Consider the following 12,028-nt stretch of genomic DNA (forward strand, 5'->3'; position numbering starts at 1 on the left):
ACTGACTTTGCTCCAAGGGTGTCAATAGCTTATACATGGCCTGCACTGAATGGTATAATATCTTTAAAGTGGTGATATCTTGAGGGCTTATCAGATATATCTTTAGTTCAACTTCAAGCCAATTAGAACTAAAGGTAACAGACTGAACATTACATAAGCAGTTATACAGTACTGGTAAGAATAATAGTGGATTTGCTCCTTCTCAAGCTTCTCCCATGTTCTGAGCTTGGCCCTTTGTTTTTCAGACAACCCAGATTGACAGTAATCTCACATTTAGCACATGACATTTGTTTGAAGCCTACTGTACATTCCTCTGTGCCTGTCAGCTGACTCCACTCCCTCCAAAACACAGAGAGATGGTCTGCTCAAAAACCAGGAGAGAAAAACAAGGAGTCAGTGGGTGTTTTCATGTTTATTTTACAACTCATGAGCAATAATTTATAACAGCATATGTGTAAAGCATTAACGAAATGTGCAACAGTTGCCCAGTTTAAAAAATTCATATACTTCTACAACAATGACAGACGTATAATTTCTGGTCTATTCACAAAATATATATATTAAGACGCACATGCCACTGTAGAGGCAGAGATCTGGAAAAATACAAAAGCCGTGTTGGATGGAAACCAAGTGCAGATGATTTTTTGCAGTGAACAAGCTACACTTAAAGGAGATAAACTTATAAAAACAGGCACCCTCACTGGTGTGCCATCACTCTAGCTGCTTCATCAGAATAGCTCATTACAAAGTCTGGTGTATACAGTAAAGAGTTCCTAAGAGTTCTTTCATGATAACTGCTTACTTAATGGGACAAAGCAGAAGAAAAGTGCACTTTACGCCTCGCACTGTAAGGATGATCATACAGTATGTACAAACATATCAGCTGGGAACAGTTACATTCAATATCAAAGGTTCATAAGGTGCTGTCCTAAGATCTCCTGCAGTAAACTGCATCATTCAGGCGCACGTGTGCTGGTCCACAGCCGCAGGCTGTCTGATTGTTTCTCTCTAAAGGTAAACACTGGGTTCAGCAGAAAACTGACAGAGCCATGTTTAAGTGAATACCACCTCAGGGTTGGTATTATTTGTGCAGATTAGCTAAAATGTTGCTCAAATTTTGTCTTTTGTTTCCAACTCTCCTAACCCCATGTGAGTATGAGATGAGGTAACAGGGGCAGGATGAATACCTCATTCAGGCCCGTTTAGTGCACATTTACAACTTGATGAATATAATAATATGTACAAAAATGAGCCAATAACCTTGGCAGAGGTCAGTTATAATCCCTACATCCAAAAAAGCCTCACTGATTGGGTAACTGCGCACTGTTGCAAAGATTTGGCACCAAACTGTTGCCGCTTTGAAAATATTTTATCAAAGAGGATACAAAAGTCAGCACAACACCCCATGTGAGCGTCAATCATTGTCGAGAATCATTCATAGTGATTAAGCGAAGTGCAAAGGCACGCACTCACAGCGGTCCCTACGCGACATGGAGCTTCCACCATGAGACACTTCAGTCCGTTTGACATGCAGAGAAGTGCAGCGGGCTCTTCTCAGCTGACGTTTCTGGTGCGTCATCGTCTGCGCTCTCGCTCGTGGGACTCACCTCGTGCTCCTCAGGTGAAGCAGCGTCGGCCTCGCGTGACCCCTCGCTGTCAGCTGTGAATGAGTCTTTGGTCTGAGCGGCAGCCGCCAGGTGCGCGGAAAGACCGGGAAACGCGGCAGCGGCAGCTGCTGCGGCGGAGGCGTGCGCGGGGTAAAGCCAGGGGAAGGGGGAGGCAAGGGCTGCTGCAGGGTACATGTACTTTTCAGAGCTGTTCTTGTCGAAAAAAGGCATGTAAGAGGCTGCGGCAGAGGGGTTAATGAAGTAGAAAGGCATGCAGATGGGCGTCTGCTGTCCAATATTAGTTATTCCCATCAAAGAGTTCATAAGCGAGAGTTCAGGCCTCGTGGGGTCAGCACTGCCCAACAAAGTCCCGGGCCAGTTCATCTTTGGTTTCTTAGCCGCGCGCTCCTCTCCAAACTCCTGCTTGATTTTCACCGGTTTGGTGCCGCGGCTTTTGTCACACTCCTTTTCTTTGCCCTCGCTCTTCTCCGCTTCGCCCCCGTACCCACTGTCTGTATCCGTGTCGTTCTCATTCAGCTCCCCGCCCTGGGTCCTCTGGATCACCGGGACACAATTGGCCTGACCATCACTCGTTTTCTGCCCATCCTGCTGCGCGTCCCCGCTGCTAAGCAGCTGATGTTGTAGCGGGGGCGCGCCCGACTGGAGCTGAGCCAGAACTTTGTGAAGGTGGTTGATGAGTTGTAGGCACCGCTGCTCTCGAGTGGTCCAGTTCTCAAACTGAGCCAAATATTGCAGGACCTCCTTGGCGCACGCCTGGAACCCCGACTGGAAGGCGTCCAGGTCCGCGTGGAGAGATGGCTTGATCGAACGGTCTCCTGAAAACAAAAACAGTCACACCTGAGTCAACTGGAACGTTTAGGCATGACCAGACACGGCATGCGTAAAATGTATGATCCAAACAGATGCATGACTATAGACCATCACATTTCAAGGAAACTTCTTCTCCTCGTACCATTCTCCAGAGCGATAATCTTCTGGTGCTGCTGCTCAGTGACTGCAGTCAGTGCATTTAAATGCTTCAGCGTTAACTCCAGCACCACGGCTTTCTCCAGATGTCCCAGGGTCTATAAAGACAACACGTGTCTGGTTAGATTATTGTCCTATATAGAAAGTACGGTAAACAAACCTTGAATCACTTTTGTGCTTTACCGAGAGCTTTAGGTGTTCGGGCAGTAGATCTTTGAGCTGACCAATACATTCGTTAATCCGATCCCGTCTCTTTTTCTCTATCAACCGGTGTGGCAACTTGTATGCGTCCTGTCGGCAGAGAAACACAGGGTTCAACACATACACTTTATTAGCACCGTATAAGCACGGATAACTTTGGTGAACAGAACGCACCTTGCCGCCGTCTTCTCGCTTGATTCCTCTCTTGGACTTGCACATATACAGAGCGGGGTAGTCCATCCTAAGTCATACAAAACTACAGTTAAACACAAAATTGCACTGAGTTGTAACTGATTGCCCCATAGTAAACTCACCCCAGAAAATCTGCGTGTTCCATGAATTGTCTGTCCTGTAAACGTGCTATTCTCTCGTCCATCGCGTCTCTGTCTCTTCGTCTTGGGTTCCTTTCTTATGTCTGATTCTCGTGCGTAAAAGTACCTCTCTCTACGGCGTGGTTTGAGCGGAGGGCTTGGAGATGCTGCACTGTCCGTGTCTGCGCTTCACACTGCTGTCTTCACTTCCCCTGAGCTGCCACTTTGCACAGCACTCAGCACAGTGGTCAGAGCGCACGCGCGTCTCTCCGGTAGGAAACAGCTCCCGACTCACGTGTAGGCTGCACCAGCACAAAGTCCGGTAATTAGAGCTAGTGTGTTACAGCAGCCATCTCTGCTTTTCCATAGCGCCGTGCTCGAGCCACTCCAACACCGAACTGCGCAGAGAAACGTGACGCAAACCATACAGCACCCAAGCAGTGTCCCCGCTTAACCCGCACAACTTGTATACCATTATGGAACAATCACAATGTTGACCTTATATCAGTCGCTCAGCTCTGTGAAAACAAGATACAAGATCAGCATCAGCCATGTAATTTTGTTTATTTTGTAATTTTGCCGATTTAGAAAAGTTTGTTAGCCTAGTTGCCCTGTGCCAGAAAAATAAAGCACGACGACGATCTGAATGCGCGTGCCCCAGCCATTTGTCGAGTCACTCTGGGTCTCGAGGGCATTCAGGGGTAACCTGCTCATGCCACATTCATGTTTTCAGTCACCCTGGCAACAACCGCCCTATGTGCGCAAACACGTGCGTCTCTGCGAGCAAACAGGCACGCTGATGTTTATGAACACAAGCCACGCAGTCACAACTTTCTTAAAAATGTGACCACGTAATTTGCTCATTTGGTGCTTTTGGATAAGTTACTTTAAAGTGGTAACACCTGTTGTCCTGCTCCGACTATAAGTGTTAAATTTTAAAAGAGCCGAGCGTGCGTAATGCCCTCACATGCCTCGTGATCACATTCCCCTTCCTGTCAGTCATGTGACTCCTCCTGGCCCGCAGCAGCGCTTGTATAATCGCGCTGACAAAGAGCCATCCAATCAGCAGTGCTTTTAATTTAAGAATAACCTGCGCCACATTGGCTTTGATTCAGCTCGTACCCACTGTTTATCTCCTCTGTTTCCCACCATCCTAAAGCCATGAAACCCGAAAGAACCGTGTGTTGCAGTACCCCTTATTCCTCTGTGCCCCCTCTCCCTCCTCTTCCCTCCCTCCACTGTGCTGCTGCTGCTCTAAATGTGGCTCCCTTTCGGAATCCCATCCAAATGTTTTCCATATTAGTTCAGCGCCTTCTCCTTTTCCACAGACGAGGTGGCCCGGGCAGGGAGGGGCCGAGTCAACACACAGCAGACCAGTCAAAGCACTCGGGGAACAGTGAAAGTTTGAGAGCGTATTATTGAGCGATGGGCCGGGGGCAGAAAGGGTCGTCGGACATGGAGAAGTTAAAAATGCGAGAAGAGAGTCCGGAGCCGGAGCGCGGAGGATGTCGCAAAGTGTGCCGCTTCCCCCTGCTCCTCGCCCTGCTCCAGCTGCTACTGGGGGTCGCTGTCGCTGTTGTGGCCTTTCTCAAGTTGTCCATCACCTCCTCCCTGTTGGTCAGGGAGACGCCACACTGGGCTGGGATCATTGTAAGCGCAGTGCTCACTATAATAAGGCAAAGTTGCATGAAGTTGGCGCTATCCACTTCTTGATTGTTTTGCATGGCGCACGTGTGTAAACATTCATATAGCACCTTTATGAGAGAAAGTGACCCTTATTTTAGACTTCTGTCTAGATTTGGGTTCAAGTAGCAATAACTGCAAAGATATCCAGGTCAGAGATACTTTTAAATATCAAGAGGTACAAAAAGTCACAGTAAAGGCAGCCATATGTGACAATGTAACATTTGGCGTTTCCGAAGCTTGAGGGCAAAAAATTTGCTTAAAGGTGCAGTATGTAACTTTTCTGTACACTTTCTAGAGGGTCTGCTAGCTGCCTGTTTCCATGGCGACGGTATTGCTTTGCCAGGAATGTTTCACAATAGTTATATCTTACAAAAAAGCATTATTTTTTCTCCTTTATCACGGAACTTAGCCTGGTGGAGTCAGCTGCTTGTGCCCATGGAGAACATTCTATAGGCAACGCAATAACATCTCCATGGACACAGTAAGGTAGTAGACACTCCACCAGAAAAGTTACACAGTGCACCCTTAAGGTAAGCTGCATGGGACCCAAGAGTATAAATCTCCTCAGGTCACATAGACTCCCAAGTAAACAGGAAAAGCCATAGTATAGAGTAGGTTTATAGTCTACTTCAAACAAATATGTAACTTATTACGACCCATCCCTGCTGATATCTGTTATATAATAAATGTACAGATTCTGTACGTCTGTCCTGATGTGACAAGACAGATCTGTTTTCTCATGACCTTTGAATGTCTAGTGACCTCACAATATCTGTTTACCTGCGTGCATGAATGGAACTCTTTGTCCCCAGAAAAATAAAAATAAATGAATATATAGTAGGCCAAGGTTTGGTATTAGACATGTTCCACCAAAACAAACAGCAGTAAAAGCAGACAAAAAGGCAGGTTAGTAACAAGGTGAGTTTGGAGTTGGAGTGGGTAGGTACTGGAGTTGGAGCAAGTAGACACTGCTGTTGGAGCGGGTAGGTACTGATGTTGGAGTGGGTAGGTACTGCTGTTGGAGTGGGTAGGTACTGCTGTTGGAGTGGGTAGGTACTGCTGTTGGAGTGGGTAGGTACTGCTGTTGGAGTGGGTAGGTACTGCTGTTGGAGTGGGTAGGTACTGCTGTTGGAGTGGGTAGACACTGCTGTTGGAGCGGGTAGGTACTGTTGTTGGAGCAGGCTGGTAGGCAAGGCAATCTGAGGGTTGCCGAAAAAATAAGGTTAGCTAAAAATTCAAAGCTGAGTTTAGATGTAAAGAGCTTAGAGCCCAGAGTTTTCTCACTGTGGTAAACTGACGATCTGGCAGAGAAGTGCAGAAAAGCCAAGGTTAAATACTGCAGCTGGTGAGACCATGGGATGCAGGTGAAGCAGGAGTAGCCACACCCACAGCAACAACACACATGAGGGAGGGAGAGCACAGAGGAAAACTGACACTATAACACCAACCTATTGAAATGTAATTCTATATTCTGCTTATATTGGTTATAAATGTGTCAGAAGCTATTTACAACTCAGAGTTAACTGGAGTTTTAAGCGGTTTGGTCCGACACTCTACTGGGTGGCTATATGTTGGTACAGCATGAAGGGAAATAATGTATTTGTAAAATCTGACATATATGATCCTCTAATTATTGACCATGAAGAAAAAATATTATAAAAATATCTGACATATACTATACAATATTTAGTGCTATGCCAAAGAGTTTTACAAAAGTTCTCAAATTCCAAACAAATGCAAAAAAAAAAAAAAAAAAAAATCCATTTAAAGATGCATAACTTTCCTGCTGGAGGGTCCATCACCTGTTTGTTTCAGTGGAGAAGTAAATGCTGTGTCTATAATGTTCCACAGTGTGGCATTAACTGTATTTCTAACTTTTATTTATTTGCAGATGTTTTTATTGCACAAAAATCCCTTGGGAAAAACATGCATTCTTACCCCACACATCAGATCTGTAAAATGTAACCTACTGGTGGTATCTGCTTGTCTCCATGGAGATAGATAAGTTTAATTCCATAATGTGGAACATTCTAGGCAAAGCAAAAACATCTCCATAGAGACAAGCAGATGACATACTCCCCATAAGAAAAGTTACGCAGTGCACCTTTAATCCTGAGACAAAAGTGAACTTGTGCGTGTCCTTAAACCTTTACATTAGTCCTTACATTCAGGTGGGGTGATTATGTAAATGATTTGCAGACTGCTGCTCACAGTTTGATCTTGTTTATCTTACATGGCATTGGCTGAAAAACAGATATCTGTGGACACTGCATCCCGAGTTCTCCGCTCACGAGATAAAGCCGGCGAAAAACACTGAGGTCATCGAGAACCTTCCAGACAAACCTGGGAAAAAACACTTAAATAAGATGCTGCACGTTAGTCACAAGACCGCTTTGCACTGACGAGAGAGAGAGAGTCATGAACCAGAGTAATGTAATCAGATGACACTTTCTGCTGAATCATATAAACTACACACCACCTGAGAATAAAAACAGCATGTAGAATTTGAACTACTGCAACATCTACTGTCAAACATGTCAGTATACATGTGTAGCCTATAATATGGTATATATGTGTAAAGCATGTTTCTGTGGTCCTGTGTTTTTCTACTGTTTTTTGGTGCATGCACATTTGTCATGACATTATTTTTCCATAGTTTGATCAATATAATTCTAACTTATTAACATTAGATACTGTAAAACACTGTAAAATTCTTATCATATTGATTTAAACATCATTTAAAGTCAGATAAGTCAAAATATTTATTTGTACTACAAGCCATTTCATGGGAGCAAGAAAATACAATAGTTATAAATTCAGTTTGAAAAGAAAAAAAATAAATAAACTACTACTCATTTTTGGTGATTCGACCCACCTCTGCATAAATAGGGGAGCACTGGGTCTATTTAACAAACGTGGCAAGATTGCTTTTTCTGTACAAAATGCAACAGAAAGCAACATGATTCACTGGATACTATTTAAATGTTTCCCTCATCTATTTTTAGCTTTGTTTGGTCTCTGTCGTGGGCCTGGTCCTGTACTGCGTCACCTCCCACCCAGATGAACGCTCCTTCCTACAATATACAGTCAAGGTAAGCGATTAGTGAACTGCAAATCTGGATGTTTTGTGCATGTTTCATTGTGTGTTTAGTGCATTTTCCCTTAGGTTATTCAAGTATTTGTCTTACATCCTTCTGCTACTGGTCACTTCTGTAAAATTAGTTTGGGCACTTTCACTATTCCTAACCTATAAATTAATGTATTATGGGTTAGCGGTTACAATCTTTCACTTTCAATTCATCTAACATCCTCTGCTGGTTAAAAGAAGGCATTAACTAGAATGAGGAAGTACAGAGAAAAACAAAAACAAACATATTGGAGCTTTATAATAAAATGAAAAGAAGTGATGCCTTATTATGTACTTTGTAACTTTTCTGGTGGAAATTCTATCACTTGTGTCTACGAGATGTTATTGCTTTACCTGGAATGCTACACAATATGACATCACATGTGTCTGTCACCATGGAGACAAGCAGGTAATGCCACCAGGCCAAGTTACAGGTCAGGGTTGTGGATATAGTGTGAATGCAGGATTTTCAAAGTGTTTAACAATAAAAACACCTTGTTGAGTAAAGGCAACATAAATGTACACTGTGATCTGTCCAGGTAAAGCAACAACATGGAAGCAAGCAGGTGGCTGAAAAGTTACATAGTACGCCTTTAACTGCGGTTCTGTGGCGTATACATGACATTTAACCCAGATGCTCTTCTTGATTCTTATCTATCCTGGCTTTGAGAAGCACCATTATACAGACTGGCACTCTAAATGTGTGTTGTTTTTTGTTTTGTCAGATCAGCTAAAACTGACTGACTGTACTGCCAGTTTTACTACAAAATCATTATCATTTATGCACTGTGCTACTCAAGCTAATGTCTTTGCCCTTGAATGGAGGTATTTAAGTATGCACAGCTCATTTAAGTAGATGCGGCCGTGGGCCCTGATAGCCTATAAAAGTATTTATAAGTGTCAGTGGGCTGCTGCAAGGGGACTGCTTTCAAACAGATATCAAAGGTCATAATGAAGACAATAACAACTTTAATACTCTTCTCAAAATGTTGGTTCCTGCTCATGATTGCGTTTTATTTTGCTCTTGGGGAACTAAATAAAACATAGGCTCATCTGCAAGGAATCGTTCTAAATGTAGCGAGGTCAAAGTATAACATAAACACTGTATTTAAAGATGCGCTATGTAACATTTCTGAAGGAGGGTCCACCACCTGCTTGGCTTCACGGGGATGGTATTGCTTTGTCTAATATGTTCTACACCAGGCCAGGTTGCAAGTCAGATCTGTGGAGAGGCATCCCTGATCACAGTAAGAATGCGGGTTTGGCAATAGAACACCTGAAATTGAACAAATGCAACATACACAACTGTAATGTCACCCTATGGAACATTCCAGGCAAAGCAATACCATCTCCGTGGACACAAGCATATAGCGAACCCTCCACCAGAGAAGTTACATAGTTAAGTACATAGTGAAGTAAAGAAGCATTTGTTATTTTCTTCTACTGCCATAACTGTATCCAAAAGACTGCTGTGTCGCTGGCCCGGACACTCCTATCTCCTCTCAGCGTCGGACGTGCGTTTTGCTGTGAATAATGCCTCTGTGTGGTGTTTGCTTTGGAGTCTGAGCCAAATGTCTGTCTCTGGATTAATCATGAGACATTGGCCTAATCAGCCTGTGGATTTTATGATTAAAAGTATTCTGGACAAAAAGACTTCATTTACCGGAGCACATGTCCCCTCAGGCCACACAGTGGGTTAGGAATATTCTTGGCAAAACAAGAAACTCTGACGTTCATGCTGCAAGAAACCAGATGTATAACAATTATGCTTTAAATGTGCACTTTTTAACTTTTCAATGGAGGGTCTGCCCCCGTTTGTCTCCATGGAGAAATGATCGCTTTACCTGGAATGTTTCACTGTATGGCATTAAACTTATCTATCCTACATGTGTTGTACATGGCTTGACAAACATGAGTTCTTACTGTGAGCGGGGTCACCTCTCCAAAGATCTGACCTGTAACATGGCTTTGTGGTAGCACATCCTCAACTTCACAGAGAACATCTCCATGGAAACAAGTGGCCTGTAAGTCAAATCACTGTGAGGGTTTGTTAAAAGACCATTTCAGATATATAAACCCAAATTTGAATTCAACCTGGTGCAATGTTTTACTGTTCAAGAATCAGAAAGTGCACGGTTAGCATGCTACTTGTTAACTTGCCTCTGAAAGTTGTGAAAAAGGCTTATAAACTCATACCTGTGAATAATTATGATGGTCAGAAGCCATAAGGTAAGTGAGAAAAGCTGAAAAATGGTTTAAAATGAACTTTTTCTGTTCTTCATACCTCAGTAAAGTAAAGTACAGCTCTTTTGAATGTGCACGATCATTCAAGAAGGTGGTGAACCCTCCACCGTAGAGACATCATTGTAAACCGTACCTTACGCTATTTAAAAATCGTACTTATTTTTCCAGCTGCTCTACTTCATCCTGTGCTCCATCGGCCTGGTCATTTCCGTTCTGGTCATCGCGTTTGCTGGGCACCACTACACCCAGGCGACTAGCTTTGCCTGTGAGCGCAAGGGGCCTACCTGTGTGTGCACCATGGAGCCTCAGGACCCTATAGCGCGTACTTTCTCCTACCTGGACGTGGACGACTGCGGGTACCTGACCAGCGACCTGCCAATGTTCTTCCTCATCCAGATCCTGCTCAACCTGGCCCAGGCTCTGGTCTGTGCTGCGGCCTGCTTCATCATGTGGAAGAACCGCTACCAGGTGTTCTTTGCCGGGCTGCAGATACCCTCATGGCAAAAGGTCTAAAAGAGAGAGACAGTCAATGAAAAGTGCCTTTATTATCCATGGATTTTAGAGTGATAAAAATTAGGACCGTTAACAATAGGTTGTGTTCACGTGACCTTGGAACTTTATATAATTCCCATAGTTTATTATTGAGCTGGAGCACAGGTTATGATTCTGTGTTGGAATTTGCTGTTTAACTCAGATTTATAGACCTGTTTTTTGTGATATCCTCATGGCAGAAGGTCTAAAAGAGACAGAGACAATCAGTGAAAAATGTCTCTTCATAAAATCCATGGGTTTCAGTGATAAAATAGAGGACTGTTGCCAGAATACTTTATGAAGATGTGAGTCTGTTCACCGGTGCATCTCCCGTTTTCAGATGGGAGTGACGGACAGGTGCGTTAGCCAATCCGAGCCATGCATAATCTGTCCATATCAAAACAAATATGTCTGCTTATGAGGTGAAAAAAATCACCTCATAAACAATAAACTCAAAATGTCTAAATAAAAAGTTGTGAGCAATGAGCTGCTTCGTTTTACATGCGTCACTGAAATAAATAAATGTGATCCATGGTTTTGTCTGAGTCTGGCTCGAGGCACGGTGGAGGGCGTTTGGACTGATATCCGTCTGTATGAAAAAATACAGACAAATATCATTCTGGACTTGCCATGGCTACGGTGCTAGTTTTTCTTCATTATGAAACCTACGGATAAGTTTGTATTTTGAAGTTTGTTTTCTACATGTGGCAGTGTACAGTAAATGTTCTTGCTGAATTATGTTTACAGGGGTATGTGAATTTTAAGATTTTTTTGTGTTACAGCTAAATATATATTATGTTTTTTTTTTGTTTTTTGTTTTTTTCATTTAAGCTTCCTGTCATGCATGATATTGTCTGTTTTATTTACTTCTGTTGAGTGTCATTTTTGTTTTCAGGATTGCAAAATGGAAATATTTATGAAAGAAAATTCTAAATCTCACTGGAACTTTCCTGGTTAAATAAAGAAATATATATATATAAATACATGCCTTCTACCACTTACCAGGAGCATAGAAAGAATAATACAATGCAAATTACATAACTATTAAAATGATGTAATGTCATTTGTGTGTTTATAAAGCTAAAGCTGGATTTTTCTCCTTTAAATGTGTTTTTGTGTTGGTCACAATCCAGGATGGGAGTCAGGAAGTCTTTAACAGTCAAACTACTGAAACCACAGCAGAGGGGGGTGAGAGGGGGACTCCAGACAACCGGCTGTCACTGTCATCTACACCACACATGTTTACAGGCTTCAGCAACGTGGAACACTGCCTTATTTTTAAGAATTTCTGTTATATTTACTGTGCCACATCTGCAAAACGTGTGCAAGACTCA

General features: G+C 43.1%; 2 protein-coding genes across 2 annotated transcripts; one reads left to right on the top strand and one right to left on the bottom strand.

Annotated features, from left to right (window-relative positions):
* Positions 1–394: 394 nt before the first annotated feature.
* On the bottom strand, positions 395–3,554 carry bhlhe41 (basic helix-loop-helix family, member e41). Its single transcript, XM_033968555.2, has 5 exons — positions 3,110–3,554; positions 2,970–3,036; positions 2,778–2,885; positions 2,581–2,692; positions 395–2,443 (listed from the first exon to the last, which is right to left on the bottom strand). The coding sequence occupies exons 1-5, from the start codon at positions 3,169–3,171 to the stop codon at positions 1,515–1,517; spliced, it is 1,278 nt and encodes a 425-aa protein (XP_033824446.1). The 5' UTR covers positions 3,172–3,554; the 3' UTR covers positions 395–1,514.
* Positions 3,555–4,362: 808 nt separating this feature from the next.
* Positions 4,363–11,800, top strand: sspn (sarcospan (Kras oncogene-associated gene)). Its single transcript, XM_033968557.2, has 3 exons — positions 4,363–4,756; positions 7,798–7,884; positions 10,332–11,800. The coding sequence occupies exons 1-3, from the start codon at positions 4,532–4,534 to the stop codon at positions 10,674–10,676; spliced, it is 657 nt and encodes a 218-aa protein (XP_033824448.1). The 5' UTR covers positions 4,363–4,531; the 3' UTR covers positions 10,677–11,800.
* The last annotated feature ends 228 nt before the right edge of the window (positions 11,801–12,028 follow it).

This window comes from Periophthalmus magnuspinnatus, chromosome 6, assembly GCF_009829125.3.
Source record: "Periophthalmus magnuspinnatus isolate fPerMag1 chromosome 6, fPerMag1.2.pri, whole genome shotgun sequence".
Classification (NCBI taxonomy): Eukaryota; Metazoa; Chordata; class Actinopteri; order Gobiiformes; family Gobiidae; genus Periophthalmus; species Periophthalmus magnuspinnatus.